Source organism: Sapajus apella, unplaced genomic scaffold, assembly GCF_009761245.1.
Source record: "Sapajus apella isolate SASKATOON/1434 unplaced genomic scaffold, GSC_monkey_1.0 scaffold1, whole genome shotgun sequence".
In the NCBI taxonomy this organism is placed as follows: Eukaryota; Metazoa; Chordata; class Mammalia; order Primates; family Cebidae; genus Sapajus; species Sapajus apella.
Window position 1 is genome coordinate 38214890 of NW_022436941.1, and position 12195 is coordinate 38227084.

A 12195-nucleotide genomic window follows, 5' to 3' on the forward strand; every position below is an offset into this window, starting at 1 on the left:
TGTAACTGAAAGGGTTAAATGCCATAAAAGGTTTCAGTTATGCAACATAAAGGGCCAGGCTTGCCATAAAGGTCTAAGTGCTTGATTTTTAAGAATGATTTTAAAGGAGAGAGAAGATTTAAAAAGATAGTGTTCCAAATATATAGCTTCTGGTGAAGAAAGAAAAGTTTAATAGGAACAAACAAGTACCTTTTGTGAGTATTTGAGTGAGTACTTTTGTGTCTACCAAGTGATACCAAGGAAAAGAAGGAAAAGGGGAAAAATTAGAATCCTATAAGACAAAACAGAAGCATATAATTGGGGACTCACAATTACTCCCTTTCAACAAAACAAACAATAGTGACAAATTAACAAAAAGTTTCATTTGTCTCACTCTCCAACCCTCCCTCCCTCACTCTCAGGTTTTCCACTCTGATTATGGTTTTGTTGTAATAAAATACCTAAAGTTGATTTTTTTTTCATTTTCTCTATTAAAGCACTACATACAATGATGATCCAGATTGGAAATGGACTTGGTGGATTATTTTTCTTTATGCCGCTCTTGTTGCATGGTGTATGTTAATCCCATTGTCATGCTTTCCAAACAATATGCCAGGTGACTATAAAATGTCATTTACTAAATTAGAGGATAATAGTTTCTTCGTCCATAGTTCTTCTTCTCAGAAAATAACTATACTACATTTTAAAAAAAATGAGTATGCCTCTTGCTGTAGTCGTTTGTAATAGAGATAGAGTGTCAAATGCTAGTGTTATTTAAGCAAATAAAGCAGCATTATAGCCAAATATTATTTGATTTATGTGCCAGAATTTCTATTTCTTTAGGGTTTTTTTTTGTTTGTTTTATTTTTATTTTTTGAGATGGAGTTTTGCTCTTGTTACCCAGGCTGGAGTGCAGTGGCGCGATCTCAGCTCACCGCAACCTCCGCCTCCTGGGTTCAAGAGATTCTCCTGCCTCAGCCTCCTGAGTAGCTGGGACTACAGGCGTGCACCACCATGCCCGGCTAATTTTTGTATTTTTAGTAGAGACGGGGTTTCACCATGTTGACCAGGATGGTCTTGATCTCTTGACCTCATGATCCACCTGCCTCAGCCTCCCAAAATGCTGGGATTACAGGTGCGAGCCACCACCCCTGGCCTATTTCTTTAGTTTTGAGATAGAGTCTTCCTCTGTCACTCAGGCCGAGTGCAGTGGTATGACCACAGATCACTGCAGCCTCAAACTTCTGGGTTCAAGTCATCCTCCTGCCTCAGCCTCCAGAGTAACTTGGACTAAAGGTGCATGCCACCATGCTCAGCAAGTTTTAAAATTTTTTTCTTTTTTTTAAGAGATGAAGTCTTGCTATGTTGCCCAGGCTAGTCTTGAACTCCTGGCCTCAAGCTATCCTTCCACCTTAGCCTCACAACGTGTTGAGATTACAGGCCTAAGCCACTACAACTGGCCCAGAATTTCATTAGAATTAGTGCATATTTTTGGTTCTCATTATTTCCTTTAAAAATGCTTTATATCTAGACTTCATAGGTTGTCTTGTAAACCGAAGCATATTTAAATCTACTTATGCATCATTTACTGTATGGACTACCTCAGAATTGTTGTAAGATCCAATGATAACTGTTAAAATTTTCTTGAAAACACTGAAAAGTACTTGTAAAGTCAAATAAATCAAATACTCTTCTTATTTAGTACACTTCATTGGCACAAAATAGTTTTAATAGTATCAAAGATTATTCCCTTATATTTTAGAGCAAATTGGTAGCCGTTTGCCAAGTGTGGCTATTTAAATTTTAAAATAAATTATAATTTTATTCACTCAGTCATAGGAGCTGCACTTTTAGTATTTAATAGCCATATGTAGCCGGTGGCTACAGTAATGGACTGTGCACATATGGAAAGTTTTCATTATCACAGAATGTTCTTCAGGAAAATACTGTTTTAGAAGACTGTGTCTTGGCCGGGCACGGTGGCTTATGCCTGTAATCCCAGCATTTTGGGAGGCCAAGGCGGGTGGATCATGAGGTCAAGAGATCAAGACCATCCTGGTCAACATGGTGAAACCCTGTCTCTACTAAAAATACAAAAAATTAGCTGGGCATGGTGGCGTGTGCCTGTAATCCCAGCTACTCAGGAGGCTGAGGCAGAAGAATTGCCTGAACACAGGAGGCGGAGGTTGCGGTGAGCCGAGATTGCGCCATTGCACTCCAGCCTGGGTGACAAGAGCGAAACTCCAACTCAAACAAAAAAAAAAGAAAAAAAACAAAACAAAAAAAAAAAGACTGTGTCTTTTGATTAATGAGATTGACTTTAGCTTGTTAAAAAATAACTCATTTGTCTTTTCAAGATTAACTGAATTTATTAGGGTGTGTAGGTGTGTTTTACATATGGGTTTTAGTTATTTGAATATGTCATAAGATATTTTTACTTGTTAATATATAGGTTCAACACAGATAAGAGCTGGGAAACGTAAACGGCTTCATTTGTTTGACAAAAAACATAAAGATCTGGAACTTGGAATTCGTATCAAGGATTTATTTGCTGCCCTTTGGGTAAAGTAAAACAAGCCAACTAAGTTGACCTGTGTAATTTTCTAATAGTGAACTTACGAAAATACCCGTAAAGGGTTTAATCTAAATCTGGGTGAAACTTTTGAGGTCTTTGAACTAACTTATTCACTTTACAGATGATAAAAAATAGGACTGACCTTGCTAATAATTTGACTAGTGTCAGCGATTGGCACCAGGTACTTTCCTTCTATTTCTCTTAGTTTTATATTATTTTATGTTTACTTTTTCTCTGCAGAAAGAAATCAAGCATTTAATGGGATGACATGTATGAATCAACATTATCTTTTTATTATGTTTAAGTGACTCAGAAGAGAACTCTAGAAGTTGAAAAATAGTCCCACAAACATAATATTTTGTGGAAAATATTTCAATATTAAATGAAGAAAATCTTTGTTTTTCTAACTGAAACAAGGTCTATAATACAGATATTATGGAGTTTAGAAACACCAACTTTTAAATAATGATTTGACTTTCCATTTGTTTTCTCTTCTGCTATTCATAACTTCATCTTTTCTGTTGTTTGCAGAATTGTATTTCTCATATATAAATTGTATCAAGTCATTTCTCAGATTACTTGGTAGATGAATTTCATACTTTTTAATAGGACTTTCAAGATCCTTCACAGTAGCATTGACTAAATTTTCCTATCCCATTTCCTTAGACATTTATTCCTCTCTCCCCCACATTCCAGCCACTTGGTCTTTCCTGACACATTAGGTAATTTTTATAGTCCTGTAATTTAGTAGAATGCTAATCCCTCTATTTAAAATGTCCTTCTCTCTCTTCTCTATTATATATAAAAAAAAAAAAAACCATTTCTCAAATCTTACCTTATATTCCCAGGAAAAATGAGTTTCTCCCTCCTTAATACTTTGATAGACCTTTGTTATAATGTTTTGTGTGTATATATATATATATATATATACACACACACTTTTGTTATACTGGTTTAATACTAAAACAAATGTGTATGTTGTATAAAATCCAAAATTTATTTACTTGTTTCTATTCTGTGTTTTTCTTTCAATCAGATCATAAACCAATCATCCCAATTGGTTACATTTAATTCAGATTTTTATTTAATTTTTTATCAAAATATTACATGTACATACATTGTAACAATGCGGAAGCCAGTTAGTTATAATCTCTTTCATATTGGTAAAAATTAATACACAATTATTAAAAACACTTCAGAAAATTTAAACATGAATGTTTTAAAGGCTTTTTTTTAAGTTTAATACCAGAAAAGAAAAGAAAAAAGGCCAATTCCAATGCTTCTCTCTTGGAAATGGAGCATTTTATTATTATTGCTAGACAGGATGTAAAATAATATAATGCCTAGCAACAATCTTAGACTTCTGACTAACATCTATTTGAGTAGATACCTAGAAGATATCTTATTTCTTCTTAAAGTTTATCAGAAGGTGGAACTTTTCGAATTGCAGAGCAAGAAACATGGAAAATCCTTACCTCCAAGAGGTGGTGGTAAACTGGCAGAATTGTCAACAACTATTTTGAAAGTCTGGAAATTAAGTAAAGGCATACAATAAATTGAAAGCATTTATTCAAGAGTTATTGAACATTGGTTAGAAGAGTAGGCTCTGTGACATTTAAATTTGGGACTGTATCCACTGTCTTTTCTTCCCTTCCTGTCCTCTGTGTCTTGGTAACAGAGAAGGCTATTTTCTTTGATCTAGAAAATAAGAAAACTAAAAAGCAGTAGTATGAGAATTTTAATTTGCTAAAGGCCAATTGTCTTCCTGCCATTTGAGGTGGTTGCTCTAATTTGGAGCTCCATGGAAAAGTCCTGGGACAGCAATTACAATATTAGTGGCAAATCTTTGGAAAAGGCCAACATCACAGCTACCAAAGGCAGCAATACTGGTTAGGGTAAACAGTAAACCAGCTGAAAATGTAAAAGATATATATGGCCAATGATATTGGGCTTTGAAAGCTCTAATACATTCTTGGGGATCTGTTCACATGCTCAGGAGAAGTCAGAGATGGCCCCAGTTATCTGCTGGTTCTTGGCTGACCACAAGTCCCTACATAAACAGAAAGTGGAAGTCAAAGCAGATTGTAAACTGCCTGAAGTTTGAATATGTGATCCAATCCATGTACAGGTCCCCTCAGCAAAAAGTGGAAGCCCTACTGACCCAAGATATTTAAGTAAAACCCCAGCCCAATTATTGGGTGGACATCAAGGTGTACTGACCCTAGGGTGACTCATGGGTAGCCAGGCTTAAAAATGAAGAAAATAATTGAAAGTAGAGCATAGACTTCAGTGGCTGCACACTCCCAGGGAGACATAATTTATTTAATTAGTCCTGAAAAGCAGTAAGCAAAAGACAGAAAACAGCAACAATGCAACTCCTGAGGGTGGGGAAATCAGAATCCAGAAAACCTACAACATATTATTTAAAGTGTCCAGTTTTCAATAAAACCTCCGGAAAAATGCAAAGGAAGAAGAAAATGTGACCCATATAATGAAAAAGTCAGTACAAACTATCTCTGAGGTGGCTCAGATGTTGGATATAGTAAACAAAAATTTCATGTAAACTATTATAAATATGTTCAAAAGAATTTTTAAAATGTTTGTTTTTTTTCTTTTTCTTTTTTTTGAGACAGGGTCTCACTCTGTCACCCAGGCTGGAATGCAGCAGCACGATCACGGCTCACTGCAGCCTCAGTCTTCCTCAGCCACCTGAGTAGCTGGGACTGTAGGTGCACATCACCATACCCAGCTAATTTTTAAATTTTATGTAGAGAAATCTCACTATTGTTGCCCAGGCTGGTCTTGAACTTGGCTTATGTGAGATAGCTCTGATTTTAGATTAGGGAAAGAATTGTACAAAAAATTAGGGGAAACTATGTAACCAAAGTTTCCTTTTATCTTGAAAAAGAGTGGAAAGTTGACTAGAAAATATGAAAACTAAAAAAGCGTAGTAAGAGAAGCTTAATTTGCTAAAGGCCAATTGTCTTTCTCTATTAATTCTATGGTTCTACCGCTACTCATATGACACTTGGTTTGGATCACTTTCTTGAAATCCAATGGCTGTTTAGAAACTCCTGACATAAGGACTACTAGAAAATCATTTCAACAAAGAAATCATATATCACCATCATTATAAGACTTATTGACTAGGAGCTTGTTTAAATATACTTCTCCTGAGTATCTAGCACAGATCTTAAAAAATAGTCTTTTCTTGTAATGAATTTTTATAAAAGTGAGACAGAGAAGTAGCTATTTTTAGAATGGATTACCATGTTTTGCTGATCATTATTTTTTTTAAAACATTTTTAATAAAAAGGAAAGAGTTTATGAAAATATCAGTAATTTTAATAATTTTAAAGTAGATAAAATACATGCAAGTAAAATAAAATTTAAAAGGCTAAAACAAAGACAAAACATTTAACATTTTAATGAAGTTACAGTATCCACGAGGTTACAAGTTATAAATATAAAAGTAGTTAGAATTAGACTTTAAGATCAGAAAGTAGAACAGAGGATAAAAACAAAAACTATCCCTCTGTAGATGTAAGAATAAAACAGATTAGAAACATTTAGAAAAGAATAAAAACACAAAGTTTGGAGGTTAGGGAAGAACATGGAAAAGAAAAAAGCAAAAAAATCCTGGAAGGAATTTGGTAAGGAGTAAGATTTTACAGAGGAAAACCTCCCTCTAAATGTGTGGAATAAAGAGCTCAACCCTTTTATCATTTTTCTTCATCTCACCTGTCAGTTTTCTGCCTTATCAGAGGAGCTACGTATTTGCATACTAGGACTCAGATGAACAAGGCAGTGTCAATGAATATTATGATATAAAAGATCTTGTGAACTGTGAAAAACAAAATGAATGTGAGGTATTATTGCTGTGTGACTGTTAATTGTCGACAAAAAAATAAAGGAAGCCGGTGTCCAAATTATTCAGTCATCTTCCTTTTGGTAGTTAAAATAATGAATTTCCTTTGAAAGCAAGTAAATTGCTATTATAGAAGAATCAATGTAAATCTTATTTAAATGACATGATTTTCAAAACTATATTAGAGAGTTCCAAGATGTCTGACTAGAAGCAGCTAGTGTGTGCTGCTGTCGTGGAGAGGAGATAGAGTGGCGAGTAAACACCTACCTTATCAACTGGCTTGTCCAGGAGGACATGTTGGGATTCATCAAGGAAGCAGCATGGCCCATGGAAAAGAGGGAAGAGTGAGACAGCACAGCTGCCCACCTGGGATTGGCGTAGAGCCATAGTAGGCTCCTCATTGAGGGGAAACAGCAAGTAAGTGAGAGCCTCCAAGGTCCCACATTTTTGTCAAAACTCTTTGCAACCCTGGACACAGGAATTCCCCAAACTGCTCCATCCAGGGCCTCCAGACTGATATGAAGAGCTGCATGGAGCCTGAGCAGAGCTGCTGTTCAGGTACATGCCAAATCCCAGGGGCACTGGACTCTTGAACACCCTATGCCAGCAGATGTGTTTCTGCCAACAAAGGAGGCCAGGCTCTCTCACATGCCCTCAGAATAGGGACCATATCCACAGTGCTGTTGAGCAGATGGACTGAGGGCCTTGCCTCCACTATACCTTGCCAGACAAAGCCTGCTGAGGTGGGATGCTAGCACAGCCAGCCCATCCCTGCCTGAGCTCTCGGGCTGATAGCAGCTCTGTATATTCCTGGGATGTGGCTCCTGGAGGTAACAGACAGCCTGCCATTTTTGCCACTCTGCTACTCTCAGGCTTGATAGGGAGCAATGAGCTTAAGGACTATTGCGGGCCTCCTGCACAGTGCAGCTTCCTTACATAAAAGCCACCACACTGTTCTCCATATGGAATCCTGCCATTGTGACTCCTCATTGGGCAGGGCCTCTCTACCTGGGTCACCAGCACAGTCACCCTGCCCCAACCTGAAGCCTTCAGTTGATGATGGCTCTGCACTTCTCTGGGGAGGAAAATCAGAGACACCTCAGCCCCTCTGCCCTTGCTGCTACAGCAGTACCACAGTTACTACTCTTGGGCTAGGAAGAGACAAAGGGCCTGAGGGCTTTACTCACACCTCCAGCATGCTATGGCCACCCTGTGGAGGAACAGGCCAGTCTTTCTTGACTGTGTGACCCCTGCTCACTACCAGGCAGGGTACCTTGGCTTGGACCAGCAACACAGCTGCTTCACCCTGGCTAATCATACCAATTGGCAGCTGCTCTGTGTTTCTCTGGAGTGGAGCCCCAAGAGATAAGTGAAAGGCTGTCTGCCATTGCCACTGCCAAAGTCCTTGGCCCTAGCACCCCCAAGCCATGTAGGGAAGAAAAATCATGAGCTTGCCCCGGGGCTATGGTGCACAGCCTGGAAATGCCAAGCTGAGGTCTGCAGCCAACAGTAGTGGGAAAGAAGCTCACACTCTCAGATCACTGAGAGAGAGCATGGCTGCAAATGCAAGGAAATACAGAGGAGCTGCATGGCTGAGCAAGAGCCCACCTACTGGCCATGATGCTTAAGTGCCATTTACTGGATTGCAGCCCAAACTTCAACACCAAAAATACTTGGTTAATGTACCCCACTATAAAACCAAGCTCAGAAGTTCTGTCACAAAGATGCTGCACAAAGCCTCGGCTCTCTGAAAACATCCAGAAATGAAATCAACTGACTCTAGTCAAATTATACCATGGTTAAAGGAACATCAGCCCACACACATGAAAAGCCAGAATGTCTTTTTACTTCCAAACAACCTCAGTAGCTCCCCAGCAATGCTTATTCACCAGAATGAAAAGGCTGAAATGACAGAATTCAGAATCTGGATGGAAATGAAGATCTTAGATATTCAGAAGCTGAAACATATCCCAAAGAGTAAAATTATGGAAGAGATGAAAGATGAAGTAGCCATTTTAAGAAAGAATCAAATCTAGCTGATATAGCTGAAAAACTCACTACGAGAATTTCATAACATAATTAGGAGTATTAACCGTCAAGGAGAGAATCTCAGATCTTGATGATCAGTAGTTGGAATTAACTCAGACAAAAATAAAAAAGAATTTTACAAAATAAATAAAACCTTCAAGAACATGAGATTGTGTTAATAGACCAAATCTGTGACTCACTGACATCCCTGAAAGACAGGGAGAGAGAGAGTAAGCAACTTGGGAAACATATTTGAGGATATTGTCCACAAAATTTTTCCCAGTCTCACTAGAGGTCAATATACAAATTATGAAATTCAGAGTACCCTTGTGAGATATTATACAAGATGACTAACCCCAAGAGACATAGTCATCAGATCCTCCAAGGTCAATGCAAAATAAAAAATACTTAAGGCAGCTAGAGTGATGGGAAAGGTCACCTAGAAAGAGAACCCCATCAGGCTAACAGTAGACCTGTCAGCAGAAACTCTACAACCAGAAGAGACTGAGGGCCTATATTCAGCATTTTTATGTTTTTTTTTTAAGACGGGGTTTCACCATGTTAGTCAGGCTTGAACTCCCGACCTCAGGTGATCCGCCCGCCTTGGCCTCCAAAGTGCTTGGATTACAGGTGTGAGCCACCACACCCGGCCTATTCAGCATTTTTAAAGAAAAGAAATTAGAACCAATAATTCATATCCAACCAAACAAAGCTTCATAAGCCAAAGAGAAATAAAATCCCTTTTAGATAAGCAAATGCTAAGGAAATTTCTTACCACTCGGCCTGCCTCATAAGAAGTTCCTAAGGGGGTGCTAAACATGGAAATGAAACACCATTACTGACCACCACAAAAACACCTTCAAGTACATAGACTATTGACACTATAAAGCAAATACACAATCCAGTCTACATAACAAACAGCTAACTACACAATGATAGGCTCAAATCCACACATGTGAACATTAACCTTGAACAGAAATGGATTATAGTTCCCACTTAAAAGGCACAGACTGTCAAGATGGATAATGAAACAAGTACTTTGGGAGGCTGATGTGGGCGAATCATGAGGTCAGGAGTTCGAGACCAGCCTGGCCAACATGATGAAACCCCATCTCTACTAAAAATACAAAAAATTAGCTGGGTATAGAGGTGGGTGCCTGTAATCCCAGCTACTTGGGAGGCTGAGGCAGGAGAATAGCTTGAACTCAAGAGGTGGAAGTTGCAGTGAGCCTAGATCATGCCACTGCATTCTAGCCCAGGGAACAGAGTGAGACTCTGTCTCAAAAAGAGAAAAGAAAACAAACAAAACTTTCAGCAAACTAGGCATCGAAGGTCCATACCTCAAAATAGTAAGAGTCATCTGTGACAAACCCATAACCAACATCATACTGAATGAACAAAGTCTGGAAATATTTCCCCTGGAAAACTGGAACAAGACAAGGATGCCCTCTCTCACCATTCCTATTCAACATAGCATTGAAAGTTCTGGCCAGAGCAATCAGACAAGAGAAAGAAATAAAAGGCATATAAATAGGAAGAGAGAAAGTCAAACTGTTTTTCTTTTCTTAAAATTATACTTTAAGTTCTGGGGTACATGTGCAGATAGTGCAGGTTTGTTACATAGGTATATGCGTGCCATGGTGGTGCTTTGCTGCATCCATCACCCCATCATCTACATTGGGTGTTTCTCCTAATGCTATCCCTCCCCAATTTCCCCACCCCCTGCTATTCCTCCCCTAGCTCCCCACTTCCCAGACCCCAGTGTGTGATGTTCCCCTCATTGTGTTAGTGTGTTCTCATTGCTCAACACCCACTTATGAGTGAGAACATGTGGTGCTTGCAAACTGTTTTTCTTTATAGACAATATAATCCTATACCTAGAAAGCCCCATAGTATCTTCCCAGTGGCTCCTAGATTTCATGAACAACTTCAGCAAAGTTTCAGGATACAAAATCAATGTACAGAAATCAGTAGCATTTCTCTACACCAATAATGTCAAAGCTGAGAGCCAAATCAAGAATGCAATCCTATTCACAATAGCCACACAAAGACTAAAATACCCAGGAATACAATTAACAAGGATGTTGAAAGAACTGTATAAGGAGAACTACAAAACACAGCTGAAAGAAATCAAAGACAACATGAACAAATGGAAAAATATTCCATAATCATGAATAGGAAGATTCAATATAGTTAAAAATGGCCATTCGGCCCAAAGCTATTTACAGATTTAATGCTATTCCAAATGAACAACCAGTGAGATTTTTCACAGGATTAGTACAAAAGGAAAAAAAAAAACCCAAAAACTATTCTAGAATTCATTTGGAACATCATCAACAACAAAAACCCTGAAGAGCCAAAGGAATACTAAGCAAAAAGAGCAAAGCTGGAGGTATGAACTACCTAACTTCAGACTATACTACAAGTCTCCTAAAACAGCATGGTAATGGTACATAAACAAACACATAGACCAATGTAACAGAGTATAGAACACAGAAATAAAGGTGCACACCTACAACAATTTGATCTTCAAAAAAAAGCTGACAAAAACAAGCAATAGGCAAATGACTCCCTATTCAATAAGTGATGCTGAGATAACTGGGTAGCCATAGGTAGAATTGAGACTAGACCCCTACTTTTCACCATATACAACTCAAGTTGGATTAAAGATTTAAATGTAAAATCTAAAGTATAAAAACCATAGAAGAAAATCAGGAAATAACATTCTGGATATTGGCCCAGGCAAAGACATGATGGAGACTCTGAAAGCAATCACGACAAAAACAGAAATTGACAAGTGGGACTTAAACTAAAGCATTCTGCACAGTCAAAGAAACTATCAACAGAGTATACAGAAAACCTACAGAATAGGATAAAATATTTGCAAACTATACATATGACAAAGATCCAATATCCACAATCTGTAAAGAACTCAAATCGGCAAGCAAAACAACCCCACCATAAAATGGGCAAAGGACATAAACAGACAATTTTCAAAATAAAACATACATGTGGCCAACAAGCATATGAAAAATGTTTGATATTACATTGTTAGGGAAAATCAAATCAGAACCACAATGAGATACCATTGCACACTAGCAATAATGGCTATTTTAAAAAGTGAAAAAATAGCAGATGCTAGTGTGGTTGCAGAGAAAAGGAACTCTTAAAGCATCGCTGATGGGAATATAAATTAGTTTATTGTGGAAAGCAGTGTGGCAATTCCTCAAAGAAGTTAAAACAGAACTACTATTTGATCCAACAATCCCATATATGGATGTAAACCCAAAGGAATATAAATTGTTCTATCATAAAGACACATGCATGCATATGTTCATAACAGCACTATTCACAATAGCAAAAACATGGAATCCATGTAGATGTTCACTAATGGTGAAATGGATAAGGAAAATGTAGTATATATGCATCATGGAATACTATGCTACTATACAAAAATGAGATTTTAGTCTTCACGGTAACATGGAGGGAGCTGGAGGCCATTATCTTAAGCAAATTGATGCAAAAACAGAAAATCAAATACCTTATATTGTTACTTATAACTGGGAGCTAAACATTGAGTACACATGGACACAAAGAAGTGAACAATAGCCACTGGGGTATATTTGACGGTAGGGGGTTGAGAGGTGGGTGAGCATTGAAAAACTACCTATTGAGTATTATTCTGATTATCTGGATGACAAAATTTTCTAAAACCACACCCTCACAACACGCGATTTACCCATGT

The 12195-nt window shown here is 37.9% G+C and overlaps 1 protein-coding gene across 1 annotated transcript in view; it reads left to right on the forward strand.

The window, feature by feature from the left end:
• SLCO6A1 (solute carrier organic anion transporter family member 6A1) overlaps positions 1–12195 on the forward strand; it is a 125530-nt gene that overhangs the window by 30909 nt on the left and 82426 nt on the right. The window contains exons 6-7 of the mRNA XM_032284693.1: positions 477–595; positions 2432–2541. Coding sequence (XP_032140584.1) covers positions 477–595; positions 2432–2541 — 229 coding nt within the window. The remainder of the gene's footprint in view (positions 1–476; positions 596–2431; positions 2542–12195) is intronic.